The sequence below is a fragment of the Xenopus tropicalis genome, chromosome 5, assembly GCF_000004195.4.
Source record: "Xenopus tropicalis strain Nigerian chromosome 5, UCB_Xtro_10.0, whole genome shotgun sequence".
Taxonomy (NCBI): Eukaryota; Metazoa; Chordata; class Amphibia; order Anura; family Pipidae; genus Xenopus; species Xenopus tropicalis.
The window spans coordinates 12458540-12480273 of NC_030681.2; the positions used below are offsets into that span (position 1 = coordinate 12458540).

Below are 21734 nucleotides of genomic sequence, written 5' to 3' on the forward strand. Positions count from 1 at the left end.
TGTCTATCTATCTATCATCTATCGGTCTATCTATCTATGTATATATCTATCATCTATCTGTCTGTCTATCTATCTGTCTGTCTGTCTATCTATCTATCATCTGTCTATCTATGTATCTATCTATCATCTATCTATCTATCTATCTATCTGTCTGTCTGTCTGTCTGTCTATCTATCTATCTGTCTGTCTGTCTGTCTGTCTATCTATCATCTGTCTATCTATCTATGTATCTATCTATCTGTCTGTCTGTCTATCTATCTATCTGTCTGTCTGTCTATCTATCTATCATCTGTCTATCTATCTATGTATCTATCTATCTGTCTGTCTGTCTGTCTGTCTGTCTGTCTGTCTATCTATCTATCTATCTATCATCTATCTGTCTATCTATCTATCTATTATGATGATTAGTGATGCCACTTGTATCATATGACTCATTAAATATAAGAAAAAATATACACACCCTAATTATTTCTTATTACATAATTGGTACAAAATGCTGCAGTCATACACTGGAGTCACAGAAGGAATACTGGTTGGTCGGTTACCACCTCACCCACTGCATTTAATATTATGTCCTTGTGACCCAGTTATTGCCCCAAGATCCAACACAAAATAACATAGGGGGCAAGTTCCCCAAGATCCGGACTTAAACAACCTTATTGCAAGGTGTCCTTATTCCATAGGCAGTGAAGGGAAGGCTAATGGGGGAATAGCATTTGAACTCATGTTGCAGGATCTGCAGTGCGTGGCTATTGTCTATTGGCTCCCAGTTGTGAAGTAGAAATTTACATTTGTTAGGTGCTTTTGCTTTTTTTGTAGTGACGTTTCCATCACAATACCTTACAAACCCCCAGATGAAATGTGTGTTATGTAAACAGTTGAGCGGCGGCTGCAGTTCTGGGATCTGCGGTGGGAGTCAATATGTCTCCCCTCCAATGAGTCCCTTCCCGGCCAGCCCTGTGGCGCAGTCAGAACCGCATCTCATCAGTAGGCGGCCGGTCGGCAGCAGGTGTGAACAACATAAAACAAGATTAGAGAGCGGCCGAGTGTACACTATAAACAGAAAGCGCACACCCCTCTTGCCCCATCTTCAAAGGGCAGCAAGACACCAGGCACTGTGGCCCCCGCATTCCGTGTTTACTAAACAGGACTCAGAGTGCAAATAGACTTGTGCAGCTGCGACCCAAGGCCTCACCCCCTTCATATCTATATTTAACTGAGAGACCCCTCCTGGGTAATAGAAGACAATAGATCACTTTCCTACTGCTAAAATAAACATTACTAATAAATAATACATCATTAGCTGTGTTCAAATCCAGCTAAATCATGGTTTCCTTTATTTTATTGACTACAACTCCCAGCATGCTTACCATTTTATTATATATAGAGAGTGCTGGGAACTGTACTCTGCCCCAGAGGCTGCAGGGATATCATTTCTTTGCAAATCTGTAGCCTTAAAGGTCCCTATACATGGGCCGATCAACTCGCTTGGCGATGTCGCCAAGCGAGCGGATCTTCTCCCAATATCCCCCACCTACGGGTGGGCGATATCGGGAGAATCCAGGCTAATTCGATCGTTTGGCCCTGGGGCCAAACGATCAAATTCTAAGGACGGGTATAAGAAAAGTCGGTCCGGGGACCACATCAATGAGCCGATGCAGTCCCTGATCCGACTAGATTTTCTAACCTATCCAATTTCAGGCCAGATATTGGTCGGGCAGGCCCGTCGGTAGTGCCCATACACGGGCTGATTAGCTGCCGAATCGGTCTAAGGGACCCATATCGGCAGCTAGAATCAGCCCTCGTATGGGGACCTTTATTATGTTGCAACATAACATTGCAACATCTAAATACTGAAGGTTGAGAAGCATAGACTCTTGGGTGACATTTCAATACCCTTATATTGTAAAGTAAGGGATATATTATATTTATGGTGCAAGTTTCAAGGAGTCACGTGACAAGTGACATCACTAAGCTCTCATTGCAACAGATGACATCACCAAACACTCGGGTTATTCATAGCGCTTTAGCATATTACATAGTGATATTTTCAGTTATAGGTTTTGTAGACATTTGGCAACCATTAAAAATAGCCATTAAGGGCCGGCGATCACTCAGAGCATGTGACTAATAGAACAATTCCGCCACCCTTAGTCAGTATGCTTTGGAATGTGAATGTCAGGTGTTCGGTTCTTTGGTGGGTGTAAATCCCAATAATCCCAGTGTCCTCACCCAGCCATTGGGAGTGATGGATCACAAGTGGTAGAGTGTGAAGCAGTTTAACGTGCCTAGGCTTAGAGTTGGGATGATAGAGCAGTGAGTGTTATTGGCCTTTTTACATATCTATGGGCAACAGATGACAAATTCCAACCTTGATGTCGATGACATTTGAAAATAATTTGTTGTTGGATGTTGGGCCAATGAGAATTCTGTGAAAAGGGGGCGTAATGCACCACACCTGCCATAGGTAACATACTTGTTGCTCATGGTTATTATAGTGCAATTATATAAAGTGTTATAGAGAGTTAAATTGGCCATACAACTTATCTGCCGTGTATGGGCATCAACTACGGGCCTCCCCGACCAACATCTGGCCTGAAATCGGTGAAAAGCTGAAATGCGGTCCCTGATCCGATCGTATTAATTCGATCTTTGGCCCTAGGATTATTCCAATATCACCCACCCATAGGTGGGCATATCGAGAGAAGATCTGTAACCTAGCTCGTAGGGTATGGACCAAACTGGAATTGATGCTTCCCAGGCAGGAGAACACGGGGTAGTGGCCAGGTACCAAGCTGAGGTCTTCACTCATTTTGCCCATTCAACCGGAAAAATGTTTTCTGGGTTTTCTTTTTTTACAGGGGTGGGAATGAAAGTAAGCAAAGGCTGCAATCCAGGTGACCAATCAATGGGCAGCATGAATATACCCCTGGGTTAAATGCAGTTCATAGCTTCCGCCATGCTGCTTGCCCTTTCTACTTAACGTCAATGTCTTACGCCTCATTTGCCAAAGTCCTGGGCACCGTTCATTTGTGGCTTTGATAGCAGTGCCATTTTGGTTCAATGGATTCTGCTTTTTAATGTTTAAACACTATGTTTCACAAACACCCATTTACACATGAATAAACTGTAAGGTGGCCAATATAGTATAAATGCCCATGCTTTTAAGAGGTGATATCACAATGGGCTATCGGTCCCGGTAAGGAGTGTACGTGTCGGCTGTTGTTCCACAGATTGTTTCACCCTAAATACGTTGACACTTTGGCTATGGCAAAATCCTATTCATGGGGTCGCCCGTAACCCTGCCTCCTCGCTTAAACGCTTTGTGCCGAGCTGTAAAATACAAATTGCAGGCAGCTTGTAACACACAAGTGCTCATTAGTGACTTAAATAAGTAAAAGAATTAAATATTAATACCGCTTCATACCATGGCGCTCCAACCCGCTTGTCTTTAAGCAGGAAGCTATCAAAACTCTGACAGGATCCAACATTTTAACCCTCTGGGTGATAGAGCGGGGCTCTAAGAATGTGTTAAGATGCCAATCTTATAAACTACTGGGGAGGTAATGAATTCCTAGGCATGCTGGGAGTTGTAGTCAAGAGGATCGGGTCGACAGCTGAAGGCAGCTCATTGTGCAATGATGTGATTGACTCATTATTTGTGTATGTATGCCGGCTTCACCTCTTTGCTACCGGGCGAGCATGTGTTGCACAACCTTCCTGCAGCAAAGGGTGCGAGCAATATATATATATTATACCTATATGGAGAGCACAGAATGAATTTTCTCTCTCTTAGTTTTCAGAATTTAAAGAGCAATTATTGAAGGAGAATATAGGAAATAATATAAGAGCATTTCGTTGGATTCCTTATTTTAAAACAAGATGTCTTCCAGAGATTTGCCCAATATATCTCAACAGTGGATAAAGTAAGACCTTTTTTCTACTTATTTGTGCATACATACATGCATAATGCATCTACATGTAGTCTCACTGTGCATAAGGGCTGTGTGTTTGCTGAGGGATACTATATCTGCTGTATATTAGTCCTTGCCCAATGTATCTAGGGGGAACGTGTAGTGTCCATTGGCGAATGCCAGGCAAGGTTACAGCCAGTGCAGTTAACATGCCATACGGTAAATACTTTCTTCGTATTGTTAAACAAATATACCCACTCCCTACTAACATGTTAATATTTGCATGTCCTTCACATGTTCATATGCAATAACACATTGATGAGCCAATGGCAGCTTTCTAGATGTTGTTGGACTAGAACACCGAGACCCCTAGCAGGCGTCAGTGGGATTTTAGGAGTTTCAAATGGAACCATATAGGATCACAAGTTGCCTGGGTTTGGTTTGAAGTTGAGACAAGAGTATTCCTATTCACCAATATGGAGTTGAATGGAAATAGGATGCATGTAGGCATCTATAGAATGCATTAAAATCACATTTTCAATACATTAAAACTTTATTGGATCTCGTTTAAGGCTGGTGGATATGGTCCAACCAAGTTGAGTCAAGACCTGTAGGAACCCCTAAAGGAGAATGAATCCTCTGAACTGTTCTTACTAACAGTACCGTACCTGGTGTGTGATTGGCATTTTACTTTGGCACCCAAAGCCCAATGATGTTAGAATGGAACAAAAACCAACTGCAAAGGAACCCCTTTCTCTATCCAAACCACCCCTAATGCTCACCCATCAGCTGCCCCTTTGCCCCATACCTGATCTGAGAGAAGCACAGAGGGGTTGGTGGCTGATATGTCTGGTTATGTCATGTCTGGAGAACATGCTCCCAAACGTTTATCATCGAGAAGAAATTGTTCTTCTCGATGATCAACGCTTGGGAGTCTATACTCCAGACATGACCTGACCAGACCAGACATATCAACCACTAACCTTGACGCACACAGAAAGCCAATTTGGTGCTGATTTCCAGTGCAAATGCTCCTTGTTGATAATCAATGCCAGGGATCTGCACATCAGGATTGACATGGCCAAACATTACACCCACCAAACCCTGAGCTTCTCTCAGACCAGGTATGGGGCAAAGGGGCAGCTGATGGGTGAGCATTAGGGGTGGTTTGGATAGAGAAAGGTTTTTGATAGAGAAAGTTGGTTTTTGTTCCATTCTAACATCATTGGGCTTTGGGTGCCAAAGTAAAGTGCCAATCACACACAAGGTACGGTACTGTTAGTAAGAACAGTTCAGAGGAAACTATTAGGCTAATGAGAAGTTATTCAAATTCCATTTATACTTTCTGTTTATGGCAATAGCGTCCCATTATTAATTATGGTGTCACTGAAATCAGCCAAACGGCCTGACCATTTCGCTCTGTGCATGGTTACGCTGGGCAAGGCTTCTATAGAGAGACTGAGGATTTGGCTCACTCACCTCATTGTACATCAAATTAATGGAGAAAATGCTTTATAATGCCAAACTGCGAGTGGGGGGGGGGGGGGGTTGAGCTCTGTATAAACATCAAAAAGGTTCTTCAGGCTATAGGTGCACAGAATTGGCCCAGCTTTTGACTATACTGCCTGGGAATGGGGTAGTTACAACACACCATTTTGAAATGGTATTTAATGGTAGAAAGCCTGACCAAAATGAAAACTTCATTGTTTTTGTGTAACTTAAGTCATAAGCAATAAAATCTGCTGATGTAATTTGCCCTGAGCTCCCTCGGTGGTTTTAACCTCTTCGGAGGAGGAAGCGTGGAGCGCAGTTTACGGCACAGCATTCTCATTTCAATTAGCGCAACTTGCACAGTGCATTAAGCCCTCGGCCAGGCCATAGTCTTATCAATAGCAGCTTTATTGCAGCCTTTGATTAATACTCACTTGGTTAGTTTCTTTTTTTTTTCTAAATACCACATCCAAGCCGGATACAAAAGAGACCGGCCATTTTACAAGCTAAATGGATTTTTGTGGTTCAGGGCCTGTGAAATTACCGACCCGCTCTCAGTTTCAGTAAGACAGAGATCCATCTCCTGCACAAATCTTCACGCGTATTGTAAATTCGATGGTAATGACCGACGTCGGAAAATAATTTTTACATATGAAACTTCATCGTCGGAACTAGACGGTTAAATAGGTCTTCATTTACTGTAATCTGGCAACGCTCATATAGGATGCTGTTGTTTTAAAGAAAGGGACGCTTCCTATCTATCCCTTGGAGGCACAGGGACTCGTTTCCTGAATCTGGGGGGGTTGGTGTTTGTTTGATGGACCTTATATACAAGTGTCTGTAGTTTATATGATCTCAGATCCATAGATTTTAGCACTTTAAATGATGTCCCTAATGTAACTGAGTTTCCGTAAGGAGCTATAGTGAGATATTTAGGCAAGTGTTTACTAAGGGATGGAACAGATGCAGTTTCTAAATCAAACACAAGTGCCTTCATTAACTCATTTGTCCAACTTTGGCTCAAATTGCACCTGTGCAGTTGCCACCTACAAACAATAAGACGTTTAGTACGAGAAGTTAGAAATAAAAGTTTGGTTGGTTACACCCTTGTTAATACTTCATCCACTTTTCACCCAAAAGAGTGAATACAAGTTGTATAGATGCTGTAGGACTTGAAAGCCACCATCATAAATAAAGAGGTACATTTATTCACTTGGTGTCTAATGGGACTGTCAACACAAGACATGGTCACTTGTCAATTCTGTTTATAAATACTAATTGTTAATTCTCTATGCATCATTCATCTATTTAACTCTTTCCCTAGTTATAAGCTGTGTCATGGTTATCATGTGACCAGTAGGCACGACTAATGATCAAATAAAGAAGTTGCCTGTTGTTGTATGATAGGGATCCCCAACCCTTCTTACATGTGAGCCACAATCAAATGTAAAAAGACTTGGAGAGCAACACAAGCACCATAAAAGTTCATGGAGGAGCCAAATAAGGGCTGTGATTGGCTATTAGGGGCCTCTATGCACACTTACAGGGGCTTTATTTGGTAGGAAATCTTGTTTTTATTCAACCAAAACTTGCCCCCAAGTCAGGAATTCAAAAATAACTCCCTGGTTTGGGGGCACTGAGAGCAACAACCAAGGGGTTGGGGAGCAACATGTTGCCCTCGAGCCACTGGTTGGGGTTCACTGTTCTATAGGCTTCACCCATTGAAACCATTGCTCTTCCTTTGGCCATTAGTGAATCTTTGGAATAAGTAGGGTAGTTGATGGAGGAAGCTCAGGAAATATTGCCTTTGTTGTGTTTAATATAGTGATGCCATTATATAAGGAAGCTCAGAAATCTTCGGTAGAAGTTTCTCAGTGCTGACGGGGTTATTTAATTCCCGTCTAATTCTGTCGATGTGTTCCTTTGCTTGCATGCTGCTTTCTGCTACACTGACATAAGTAGCCCTGAAAGACAAGGCAGTTCAGAGCAAGGCAGCTAGCGTCAGACAGGGCACCCTGCCATCTGTCCCACCTGCTGCATTTGTGTGTCCATCTGGTAAGAAGCAATAGCTCTTTGCAGGCTGCACTGTAAGAATTCACTGCCAGACCAAAAAAGAAAAAAAAAAACCACAGGCAATGTGAATTATTTAGGTTGCTAGTGTAAATAAAGAATGGGGAGTGGGGGGGGGGGGAATCGTGCAATCCGGTGTGGGGATAGAAACTCTGCTCCAAGCTTTGCAACTTTGCATTAACTGCTGTCTGTGTGTAGGGGGGTCTGGCCACCAGGCATTACAGGGGGCTGCAGCTGGAGAGCACCCATTGCAGATCCCCAAACCCCAATCATTTGTTTTGTTATCGTTACACAATGTACCCCAAAGGCCACTTTTGTACAGGGGCTATCGTTTGTTTGTCAAATTCACTTTACCATTTTACCAAGTTACAAACAGTCCGATATTTATTTCATTTGTCTGCCCTGTTCTATTGGAGCTAAATATAAAACCAAGTGTCCAGCAAAGTTCCATAGTGTTGCTTCTTTCTCAGAGGAACGTTGAATTCATATGTGGCTCTCCTGATGCCCCTAGGATCCCCCCTTCCCATGGAAATAAGGTTTATGATGCACGACACTTAGGGGCCCATTTACTTACTCACGAACGGGCCGAATGCGTCCGATTGCGTTTTTTTCGTAATGATCGATATTTTGCGATTTTTTTTCGGAAAATTATCGCGACTTTTTCGTTACCAATACGATTTTTGCGGGAAAACGCGAGTTTTTCGTAGCCATTCCGAAAGTTGCGATTTTTTCGTAGCGTTGAAACTTGCGCAAAAAGTTGCGATTTTTTCGTAGTTTTAAAACTTGCGCAAAACGTCGCGCCTTTTAAGTTTTAACGCTATGAAAAAAGCGCAACTTTTCGCGCAAGTTTTAACGCTACGAAAAAAATCGCAACTTTCGGAATGGCTACGAAAAACTCGCGTTTTTTCGCGCAAATCGTATTGGTAACGAAAAAGTCGCGATAATTTCCGAAAAGTCGTAAAGGCGCCGAAAAAAATCGCAAAAAATACGAAAAAGTCGCAAAATGTTCGTTTTCCAATCGGAATTTTTCCAATTCGGATTCGAATTCGTGGGTTAGTAAATCAGCCCCATGGTGTAATCTTTTTGTATGAGTTCCCACCATGGCCAGTGGGTTAATGCCCATTATACCCATATGCTTCTCGTTATGGAATAACCAGAACATGATCAGTTTGATCCCTGGCATTTGTTTAAATACAATCTCCTCTTCTCAAACCACACCCGACGTCCATGCCTACGGCTTGCTTCAAACTCCACTCAGTCCTGATTCTTTTCAGGTCAGTGAATAGGGACCGCCCTGCCAAAAATGACCAGATGGGAGAGCAGAGGAAGACTTTTTGTCCCTTTTCAGCCACCATCAACCTAACTTTACTTGAAGTGATGTTCTATTGACTTCCCTGCATTGCAGTAAACTGGAAAGTCACTTAATGAATCCACTATCCTAAAATTCATACTATAATTATAATGCAGATCTTGTAAGCTTCTCGGTACAAAGAGGGAGTAAATCTTTCTTTAACATAAATATCTCTAGATTACCAGACACTTTCTTTCCTTAACATTTGACACCCACAGAAACCACAAAAAAAGAAATACACAATTGAAAAAAAAATAAAAAAGAGGCAGTTGTTCTTCGTATTTTATTGCACCAAAGTAAATCTGGGATCTTCCAAAACAACCACAAAACCACAGAGGCTTAGCACATGAAATCCCATGCACGCGTCTGTTATAAATCATGTCGCCAAAAAAGAGAATCCAGTTTCAGAAATACGCTTGGAAACTGTGTAAAGGGGAGTGAATGAATTTTGCAGGAGGGAGGAGCAGCTACATCTGTATTGGCAAAGTTATTTACCCCTACTTCTGCTTAATTAATGGAGAAGCCACTTTTTTACTGCTGCAAAAGGTTTGGCCTTCAACCTACGACTTGTAGCCTAGATTGTCCACCATCTGGTTTCTGCCTAATGCATGAATGATAAGCTCCATGACTCCTGCTTGTGAGTGGCCCTCAAACTCATCAAGGTGTTTTCCACCCAATGGTTGAGTTATAGACTCCCAAATACTCCCCTCTGTAAACTTAATCCCCATGCATTTACTACTTAATTTACCTTCTCCCCTCCATCTGGAAGATGGCACCAAAATGTAGGTTCCATTGCAGTTAAATATCCCCTGCTTCTTTCCCCGTATGATGACATTATAAAGTTGTAGTCTTGAGTCCCACCACCCCCATAAGCTGCAAGTTTCTTTTCTCACCAATGACATGAGCTCAACTCTCTGTATGAACCCGGGGTGGGGTATTCCCAAAAGTAGAACAACAAATGATGATGTCTAGTTGGAGTAAAATATTCTTTTACATTAAAAAATGATTGAACACCAAATTATCTAAAGACACTAAAGGTGGGAATGTTGAGGCAGATGTGTATGGACACATCAGACAGGTCTACCCAACCGATATCTGGCCTAAAATCATGAAGTGTTGATTTTCCTGTTGGATCTGGGGCCGCATTGATTCATTGATGGGGTCCTCGCTCCTACGGGTTCTATTCCTATCATTGTTATTCAATCGTTTGGCCTGAGGGCCAGGCCATTGGATTACTCTGATATCTCCCACCTTATATGGACATATCGGTGGAAAGACATGCTTGTTTGGCAACCTTATAATGGATCTTATAATGCAGGGGAGGGCAAACTTTTTGGCTCAGGGGCCACATTGACTTATAAACGGATCGTCCAGCGTTACGCTGATTCCACTCGTCAGTCCCCAGACGCCAAGTCTCGCGTGATGAGACTTGTGGAGTCGGCAGGCCAGATTAAGAAGACCAGCGGGCCGTAGTTTGCCCACCCCTGTTATAATGTATGGCCATTACACCAAAATGTTTTTGTTGTCAAAACGTTGGAGTAACAACATTGGCCAAACTGGTACTTCATCTGGGTGGCTGTAAAGTTCTAAAACACATGGAAAACAAAGAAATACTAATGTATTATTATGTGCCCGATATAATTATGTATATTGGGTAGATTTTCAGAAAACTGGAACAAAAGTTAATAGACAGTATCTAGTAATTTAGTTTTTTCTCTTCTATAAGGGATGCGCCAAGAGAAACACGTAGTCAAAAAGCAAGAAATAATGCTTTGAATGTAAAATATTACAAAATAGAATCTGCTTTGCCTTTTTTGTGGAACCCCCCCCCCCAAAAAGAAATCAGCCTTATTCCAGAATAAATTCCTAAAAAGGTGGGTGCGATGTGTGTCAGACGAGGTTTAGATCTCCAAAAGAAAGAGACAGCTTGGAAACACAGCGGCTCGGCTACTTCTATAAGATTTGCACAAATTTCAGCCGCAGCCTTCAAAAGGGATTTGAGTGGATTGGATTTTTTTTTAAGGTTAGTCCATGTCAAACCTATTAAGTTCAATTCACATGCAAAATCCTTTTTACATTCTTTCTCTCCTTCTTGTATTTTTTTTTTCCCCTTTTTAGATTTAGTTAAGCCAATAAGACATTAGGATTTTTTCTTTATGCAATAGAGGTTATTCGACCAGAATATGCATTTGGTGATTTGGCAGCCGTACCGCCTGTGAGTAAATAGTACTTTCCATTAATAAATGGTACTAACATATTGATTTTACTCCCAAATAAAAAACAATACTAAAACCTTTATTCCATGTCCATTTAGCTGATTACTAAATCTGAAATCTTACTTAACGTAAGTGTGTGGGTAGTACAAACAATTCCCTATTTACATACATTTTAGGGTTGAAATAATAAATGGGAAACCAATGGTCCAAGTTTAGAAGAAAACACATCTAGTTATGTATATATATCTATATATATTTATTGAAGGGGGGATAGAAATTGTCCCCAGAATTACTCTATATATTAGTCGGTTGTTTTAGAGTTCATTTCCGTATTTATTGAGGGATCCCTTAATACTTTCAAGCTCTTGATTATAAGAAATAATGTAACCCTGATATAAATCTAAATACAGGTATAGGAGCTGTTATCCAGAATGCTCGGGACCAAGGATATTCTGGATTCTTTCCATAATTTGGATCTTCATACCTTAAGTCTACTAAAATATAAATAAAACATTAATAAAACCCAATAGGGTCCAGTAAGGATTAATTATATCTTAGTTGGGATCAAGTACAGGTACTGTTTTATTATTACAGAGAAAAGGGAATCATTTAACCATTAAATAAACCCAATAGGGCTGTTCTGCCCCCAATAAGGGGTAATTATATCTTAGTTGGGATCAAGTACAGGTACTGTTTTATTATTACAGAGAAAAGGGAATCATTTAACCATTAAATAAACCCAATAGGGCTGTTCTGCCCCAATAAGGGGTAATTATATCTTAGTTGGGATCAAGTACAGGTACTGTTTTATTATTACAGAGAAAAGGGAATCATTTAACCATTAAATAAACCCAATAGGGCTGTTCTGCCCCCAATAAGGGGTAATTATATCTTAGTTGGGATCAAGTACAGGTACTGTTTTATTATTACAGAGAAAAGGGAATCATTTAACCATTAAATAAACCCAATAGGGCTGTTCTGCCCCAATAAGGGGTAATTATATCTTAGTTGGGATCAAGTACAGGTACTGTTTTATTATTACAGAGAAAAGGGAATCATTTAACCATGAAATAAACCCAATAGGGCTGTTCTGCCCCAATAAGGGGTAATTATATCTTAGTTGGGATCAAGTACAGGTACTGTTTTATTATTACAGAGAAAAGGGAATCATTTAACCATGAAATAAACCCAATAGGGCTGTTCTGCCCCCAATAAGGGGTAATTATATCTTAGTTGGGATCAATTACAAGGTACTGTTTTATTATTACAGAGAAAAGGGAATCATTTAACCATGAAATAAACCCAATAGGGCTGTTCTGCCCCCAATAAGGGGTAATTATATCTTAGTTGGGATCAAGTAAAAAGCACTGTTTTGTTTTTACAGAGAAAACGGAAATCAATTTTAAAAATCTGAATTATTTGATTAAAATGGAGTCTATGGGAGACAGGCTTTCCATAATTCGGAGCTTTCTGTATATTGGGTTTCCAGGTAACGGATCTCATACCTGTATATTAGACACCATCTATGTGTTCCCTGACCTGTGTGTAGCCAATCAGATTGTATCTTGTTCATTATAATTTATAGAATTAAGGAGCACTTCTGTCCGAGGTAAATCACCTCTGTCCCAAGTGCAGGTTAGGGGACGATTGGGGATGGGGGTCCCTATATGCTTCCCTTCCTTATCCCATCCCTCATAAATACATTCATGGGGTTTCTTGCACAAAATGGCAATTCTTCTACCTGCAGGGGAGGGAGGAAAGTGCAAAGAACAGGATAGATCGCCCCCATGTTTGCACCTTGCCCCGCAGGACGTAAACCCCACTAGTATCCTTATTATTCAACAGTGGGGCTCCACTCCCTATATAGACATTCAAATGAAAGGATATAACCCTACAAGGGGACTACTAGTTTCTAATTGGGGCAACAGTACTTCTGGTTTTGCCATCACCGTAAAGGCAATTTAATATTTTGGCTGGGAAGGTTGGTAAACATGGCGGCCATAGGGGGTTACAGGTGGTACAGGGCTCAGAGAAACCATATTAATTACTGTTTAGTTCATGGAGGACAGGTATTGCTGGTTTATAAGGTGCCAACCGCTCAGATTTTACCCACAAAGCCCCACCAAGGGTGGAATTCCAGTGCTGCAATTGCTTGAGAACGGCACAACTCCTCCTAAACAAAGTGCATCTGCGGGACGGATAGATTGTCGAACGGAGAAAATGCAGGATCGAACGCTTGGAAAGCGTAAATGTTGATAGTCTTAAGTGCAAAAATCAATCGGCGTAGCTCCTTGGGAATACATATGGCAAACCATGCATATTAAAGTACACTATGGCAAATTGTCTGCAGTCAATACGCGTACTAGGAGACTTTATCTATTCAAGTAGAAGAAATTGGGTAACTACTGAAACAAGGGGCGCTGAAATGTTGCAGGATTTTAAAGAAACAGTGTCCAATATATTGAATATATTTCTCAAGGGATGCTGGGAGTTGTAGTCTACCAACAGCTGCCACCCTTGATTTAATTTGTCTCCATTCGATTTCCTTGCATTAGCAGAGCCCCCTTTTTTCTCTAACTGTCACCTTCGGGCACATTAGCAGCTCGGGCCATTGGCACCAAACAAGATTGCAGATCACTTTCCGAACGCACCCGCGGAACGATTAGAGCGCAGCATAACAAGTGGCATTAATGAAATCCCCGGCACTTTCCGGCGGGATCATTTCATTAGGACAATGCCATTTTAAAGAAGTGGCTCCCAACTGCAACTGCGTTGTGATCTGATTAGATTTGAGTTAAAGAATACCATTTCATTATGTAGCACTTCTCGGCGCTGCAAATGGCTCTTGTACAATTCCCAGGGCTGAGGATTCATTTGACTTATCAACGCTTGCTGAGAGTCAGATGTTGCCTGGGAAATTGCACCCTATTTATAAGTAGGGTTTATAATGCATTTACTATTTTTTTAACCTTGGGGACTCAGATGTTCCTAGACTGCAACTGCCTGCATTCTGCTTCCACTGATTATATGTTGAAGAATGCTGGGAGGTGTAGTCCGGCAAGCTGTAGGCACTCAAGGTTAAGAGACAGACTATGGGAGATACAGTTATATCCTAGAAAATAATAACATCTGTACCCCAGTAGCTTACTAGCAACAACAATAGTTTGGGTGCAGAAACCCTGCTAGACTTAAAGAATGGACACTTGCCCCAAGTCACTATCAGGAGGGCTATTGGTTGTTATGTTCTGTTCTACCCCCTGGAGAAGGCAAGCAGTTCCCATATATCTTTATAAATACAAAACTTTATTGCTGATAAAACACTCTAGTGGCATCTAAGGGCGCTTTGCATAGACTATAGGGGGCCTAGCTGGATATATATAGTAAAATACACATTTAAAACAAATGATCACCCCCAAAGAAATATTTGGCAGGGTAATGTCTAGATATGACATTGGCTATGCCCTTATATTCAGCCTACAATTGTGGGACCCTCTATAACAGGGATCCCCAACCTTTCTTACTCATGAGCCACAGTCAAATGTAAAACGACTTGGGGAGCAACACAAGCACCATAAAAGTTCATGGAGGAGCCAAATAAGGGCTGTGATTGGCTATTAGGGGCCTCTATGCACCCTATCAGCTTACAGGGGCTTTATTTGGTAGGAAATCTTGTTTTTATTCAACCAAAACTTGCCCCCAAGTCAGGAATTCAAAAATAACTCCCTGGTTTGGGGGCACTGAGAGCAACACCCAAGGGGTTGGGGAGCAACATGTTGCCCCTGAGCCACTGGTTGGGGATCACTACTCTAAGGACATCTTTGATTTTATATTTAATATACCAGTTGATTATAAATAACTACTCTACAGCTGCTCTCCGTTTTGGGGTACATGCCAATTTTTGGGTAACAGTCAATGTGGCCATTCATTTACTAACTAAAGCTTTGCATTCTGCATCATCTATATGTTTCTTATTAATGATACCTTATGGATTATTTCTAGAGTAGCATATATATATATATATATATATATATGATTGTGTTCTATAAAACACAACAGCTCTTTATTAATTAGTACCTTTGTGTTCCATGGGCCCTAAAGGCCTGTTAGCATTAGGCTCCTTCATTTTATCCACACACCTATTATACCTATATCTATATATTATATATATATATAACAACCTGGGTGCAAATCAGATAAACAATGTAAATATGTAAAAAATGCTGATGCACACCAGGAAAATTTTATCAAAAAAAAGATACTTAGTTTATTTAGATCTAAATAAACTAAGTATCTTTTTTTTGATAAAATTTTCCTGGTGTGCATCAGCATTTTTTACATATATATTATATATATATAAATATTATATATGTCACATTCTTTTATACATCTTCGTTAATAAAAACATACAGATGAGCTTAAGGCCAATGCTGCCCTGTACAATTCTGAGGCTCGTGGTGCTACTTTCACCCTCCACAATACGTGGTTACCATTAAAATGAACCCCCCCCCCTTCCAGCTGATTGTTTTGCTAAATGACCAGCACTGTTCCCCGTAGCTTGAGTCTGTGTTTTTAAAACAGTACGAGAATGACCAGTTCACAGGGTGACTATAGAATATACATCCCACCCTCTGTGACCTGGTTTTGTCTAATCCCTTTGTATTGTGTCAAATAACAAATCGTCCCTAAACACGGTGAGTTTAGATAGAGGTGATCCAGTTAGCGAAGGGTGTTACATATAAGGCCTGGTGGTCACACCTGGTGGCCAAACTGTGGGGTCAAGAACTCAAGAATATTTTTAATGTACTTATTTGTAGCCATTGCAGCTGGCAGTTTGGTGGCCATATAAGGACTTATATTGGAAGCCATGGTCTGATATATCCACTCACATTTGCTAGGCGTACAATCAAGTTGGGTCTTTAAAGCTCATTACACCGATTGGATGCCCATTTCATAGCCGCATTGCATGCACAGTGCCATATCCACCTCACTTGCCCATTACATTTATACTTATATACACCCCAAACTGTCTGAAATGTATTCTGCACCCCCTGGTGGCTACCCAGCTGGCATATAAACAAGCCCCTTGTACCTCCAGTTGGTACATTGTGCACCCAATGATTTACTCATGGTAATAGGTGCAAGACAATTTGTCTGGGCAATGAAGCCCACTGGGCTTGCACTCTAATGCAGGAGATGTATTACCCCAACAAATAAATACATTCTGTGAAAATGAATGGAAAGTGGCCGTTGCCTGCTCTGCTGGACGCGGCTTTACCAACACCGAGGTTTATTTCTTTAATGGAGAGCAACTTTTGTGAAGGTAGAAGGAGAATTAGTATTACAGAACTAAACCAGATTAGGGCGAATGTGAATTAGATTTGGTAACAGATGGTGCGGGGGGAAATTAAAGGTGCTTTGCGAATGGAAGCGACAGCCGCTCGCGGCCTCTCTCTCTGTCTTTCCTTCATGCTCTTGATAGACGGGTATAAATCACAACAATCCCGTCTTGACAGCCAATTTCTAGAATTTGATCTGGTTAAAGACATGGCTTTCCTGCTCCAGCAGCCAGCTCTTATTTTATTTTCTCTTCCTTACACGGTTCCTTGTCATCTCCATAAAACCAGCCGCCCGCCTTCCCCTGCGCCTTCTGCTAATTACAGTTGTAGGGCAATTACTTCATGACATGGACACAGTTTTCCATCAGTCTCACCAGCAGGTTTCCTCCTTTCTACTTCTAGGCTTTATCTTATGTACATTTAAAGATTCAGTAAATGGACTGACCAACCAGGGGTTATGTACTATGTTTCTATGGCTTCACTTTAGTTCCGCTTACTGGGATTCGCTATAGGAAGAGCCCAGGGAACACTGGTGGGATACTTACAATGGTAGCCAGAATATTAAGGTTTAAATGCAGATAGGTTTATCTTCAACCATGTCCCTTGTGTATTATGTTTTAATGCTCCGAATTACGGAAAGGCCACCTCCCATAGACTCCATTATAAGCAAAAAATTCTAATTTTTAGAAAATGATTCCCTTTTCTCTGTAATAATAAAACAGTATCTGTACTTGATCCCAACTAAGATATAATTACCCCTTATTGGGGGCAGAACAACCCTATTGGGTTTATTTAATGGTTAAATGATTCCCTTTTCTCTGTAATAATAAAACAGTACCTGTACTTGATCCCAACTAAGATATAATTACCCCTTATTGGGGGCAGAACAGCCCTATTGGGTTTATTTCATGGTTAAATGATTTCCTTTTCTCTGTAATAATAAAACAGTACCTGTACTTGATCCCAACTAAGATATAATTACCCCTTATTGGGGGCAGAACAGCCCTATTGGGTTTATTTAATGGTTAAATGATTCCCTTTTCTCTGTAATAATAAAACAGTACCTGTACTTGATCCCAACTAAGATATAATTACCCCTTATTGGGGGCAGAACAGCCCTATTGGGTTTATTTAATGGTTAAATGATTCCCTTTTCTCTGTAATAATAAAACAGTACCTGTACTTGATCCCAACTAAGATATAATTACCCCTTATTGGGGGCAGAACAGCCCTATTGGGTTTATTTAATGGTTAAATGATTCCCTTTTCTCTGTAATAATAAAACAGTACCTGTACTTGATCCCAACTAAGATATAATTACCCCTTATTGGGGGCAGAACAGCCCTATTGGGTTTATTCAATGGTTAAATGATTCCCTTTTCTCTGTAATAATAAAACAGTACCTGTACTTGATCCCAACTAAGATATAATTACCCCTTATTGGGGCAGAACAGCCCTATTGGGTTTATTTAATGGTTAAATGATTCCCTTTTCTCTGTAATAATAAAACAGTACCTGTACTTGATCCCAACTAAGATATAATTACCCCTTATTGGGGGCAGATCCCTTATTCAGAAAACCCCAGGTCCCGAGAATTCTGGATAACAGGTCCCAAATAGCAAATCTAGGGGGGTAATTCTGGAGAAGAGAAGAACAGAGTAAAACTGGGGTACTGAGAGTTCTGGTAGGACCTGCCTCCATTGCCAGGGCCTCATTCTGTGGTGACGCAGGTAGAGGGGCATTGCCCGAATTGTTAGACAGTTGCAGGAGGTGATAGTGTCGACCAGAGGTGGGTGGAAGTGTATGTATATATATCTTTATTTATAAAGTGCTACAAGAATACACAATGCTGTACAACAGTTTACACAGGGAGGACACATATACATATACAGATTAAGTGCCATGTAGGAAAGAGGTCCCTGAAATGTAGAGCTTACAATTAAGGTGTTTGGCAGAATCGGTGGAACCAGTGGGTGGGGCTAGAGGTTCAATACTACTGTGGGTCTAAGGTACCCCAGTCTAATACTTCAGGGCAATACCTATGCTGGCTAAGCCATATGGCATATCTCTGTGTCGACTATAAGTACGTGGAACTATGCCCCTCAAGTGCCAGACTTCCCGCTAAGGGGCTTATAACAGGGCTACAAACGATATGGAATATAAAAAAAAAAAGGTTGTGACCACAATTTAAACAATGGCTGCACCTTCAGAGTCAGTTTGACAATTATCGAAGCTACGAGTTACAAAGCAAGCAGGAAATAATTGCATATCCATCTCTTAATCTTTCCATTAGACAATTATAAAGGGGAAATAGAACATTAAAATTGTTTCCATTTATTGCTTTAAGTTGTAAGTTGCCCTCATAAGGCTCCAGTTCTTCCCAGTGCTTTGCCGCAGGCTCTTATACAGCTCTAACTGAAAGGGATTAAGCATCTGATCCCGTCCCTCTGCTATTCTGTGATTATCAGAGTAATAAAGATGTTGGGGGAAAAGAAAAAAAAAAAAAAAACGAAGTTAGAAATAAAGTGCTCAGCGATCAGGGGAAGCGGAGCCAATAAAGTCAGTGTTTGGCAATAGGGATGGTTGGAAACTTTATGCAGATTAAAGGGTAAGGATGACAACTGACTACAGTGAATTCAAATACAATTAGCCAGTCACTTTGTTTGTCAACTGGAGTTCTCTGCAACATATGCCGAGGCTCTACTGGCAAAATGGGATCAGGGGAGGCTGTCGAAAGAGAGAGCAGAGCTTTCCAAAAGGCAACAAACAGTTGGTGGAAACGACGTTTCCTACTGGCAATCAAATCAAATGTAGTAACAACTCAGCAGCCCCCCCGCCGGGAGCTGACAGCATGCAGGGACACACTGGGACAAACATTCACTTAAACACTGATTGCAGGGAAACGTCATTTTCCAACTTACAGAGCCCTGCTACAAACGACAGGGAGATAAAAACGGCGGAGCATTCTATTCACGACTACTCGGATTTGTTTTGGCTTTCGTTTTGCATTGTTTCATTAATAAGGGCAGAGGGTGCATGTATATATATATATATATATATATATATATATATATATAAAGATTTGCATTTGAAACAAAAACTAGTTTCTCATTATTCCGGGTTGTTTTCTATTTGTATATGAAATACATTCTGGTTTGGAATGAAGGTATTGTTTTTGAGAGTAATCTGATGGATTGGTAGTTTCAAAAATATGATGTTGCTCCTTTTAAGATGTTGTATCTACTAACAACAGATCTTGAGTACAGAATATCTTACGGATTGGTCACGATGGGACGGGAGAGCAAATTTGGAACATATTAGTGCTTTTTAGATGTTGTATTTACTCAAATCAGATCTTGAGTTTGATGAATTTTAGGTATAGGTCAAGATGAGTTGGAAGGGTATGGTGTTCCTCCTATTAATGCTTTGTATGCTGTGTACTAACAACAGATCTTGAGTACAGAATATCGTATGGATTGGTCAAGATCAGATGGGAGAGAAAATTTGCTTCTAAGATGTTGTATTTACTAAAATCAGATCTTGAGTTTGATGTATCTCAGGTATAGGTTGAGATGAGGTGGAAGAGTATGGTGTTCCAACAGATCAGTACAGAATATCTTACAGATTGGTCATGATGGGATGGAAGAAAGTAAAATTTGCCACATAGTGCTTTAAAGATGTTGTATTTACTTAAATCAGATCTTGAGTTTGATGTATCTCAGGTATAGGTCGAGATGAGGTGGAAGAGTATGGTGTTCCTTCTTATAAGATGTTGTACTTACTAACAACAGATCTTGAGTACTGGATATCTAAAGGACTGGTCAAGATCGGATGGGAGGGAAAATTTGCCACATATTAGTGCATTTAAGATGTTCTATTTACTAAAATCAGAACTTAAGTTTAACGTATCTCAGGTATAGGAGATGGAAGAGTATGGTGTTCCTCCTTATAAGATGTTGTACCTACTAACAACAGATCTTGTGTAAAGAATATCTTATGGATTGGTGACAATGGGATGGAAGAGAGTAAACTTTGCCACATATTAGTGCTTTTAAGATGCTGTATTTACTAAAATCAGATCTTTAGTTTGATGAATGTTAGGTATAAATCGAGATGAGGTGGAAGAGTATGGTGTTCCTCCTATTAATGCTTTGTATACTGTGTATTTACTATCATATGGACTGGTCAAGATGGGTTGGAAGAGAGTAAGATTTGCCACATACTAGTGCTTTTAAGATGATGTATTTACTAATATTAGATCTTGAGTTCAAAATGTTATGTATGGGTTAAGAAGAGGTGAAAGAGTATGCTCTTCCCCATAATAATGCTTTTAAAATGTTGTATTTAATAACAACAGCTCTTGAGTGTCGAATAGCTTATGTATGGCACAAGATGAGGTGGAACAGTATGGCGTTCCCTCTAATATGAATTCTTTTAAAATATTGTATTTACTAACAACAGCTCTTGAGTACAGAATAGCTTATGTATGGCACAGACAAGGCGGAGCAGTATTGTGTTCCTCATAATAACGCTTTTAAGATGTCTTATTTACTAACAACAGATCTTGAGTGTCGAATGGCTTATTATGGTACAAGAGGAGATGGAAAAGTATGGCGTTTGTGATATTAGGGCTTTTGAGATGTATTTACTAACTACAGATCTGAAGTTCAGAATAACATGACCCATCGTAATGGAAGCCTCTGTGTTTATTTATAACAGCCCGGGAAATTTGCACTGATTTCCCAAAAATTTCCATTCATAAATACAGCACATGGGTTTAAAAAAAATGGGATTTGCCAACCTATTTCTGTCTGTTTTGCTGCTCTGACAACAAATTCCATGGGCAATCTGCCCCAGATCTCTTCCACCTTGTCCTTTTCATGGTTCTTTGTATATACTATGTGTATGTACAGTTGGGTGGGTCATTTCTAGGGCCTTTTTGGAGACCAGGTGGCTAGCTGGGGATGCTGGGTACAACGAAACAGCTGTAGGTTCAACAATTTGGCTATTTCTGTCCTTATCTGAGCTAAAACTAAATGTTACCATATGGGGCTTGTGTTGGAATGACTTAGCTTGTTGCCTCTAATGGACAGTGGCCAGAAATAAAGGATCATAATAAACTGCATTGGGTCACTGTTCTGCAGATAGACAGACAGACAGACAGACAGATAGATACTGTACTGATACAATACTGTTCCAACACCCCAGCATACGCAACATACGCAGTACTCCCCAGCTATAGTGTGCCCGCCCATCCGTGCTGCAATGCATTAATAGTCACATGAGCTGCAGGTCAATGAGATTCACTAATGGACAAATCACAGCCTGGTGCCTCGGGCTAAGGACTAAGAATAGA

General features: G+C 40.6%; 1 protein-coding gene across 9 annotated transcripts in view; it reads left to right on the top strand.

The window, feature by feature from the left end:
• esrrg (estrogen related receptor gamma) overlaps positions 1-21734 on the top strand; it is a 161027-nt gene that overhangs the window by 16821 nt on the left and 122472 nt on the right. For 4 of the 9 annotated variants that reach the window (XM_031901422.1, XM_012962579.3, NM_001100210.1 and 1 more), the window contains 1 exon segment: positions 3797-3926. The exons of the other annotated variants lie outside the window; for them this stretch is intronic. In XM_031901422.1, coding sequence (XP_031757282.1) covers positions 3883-3926 — 44 coding nt within the window. In that variant the 5' untranslated portion in view covers positions 3797-3882. 9 annotated transcript variants of the gene reach the window in all.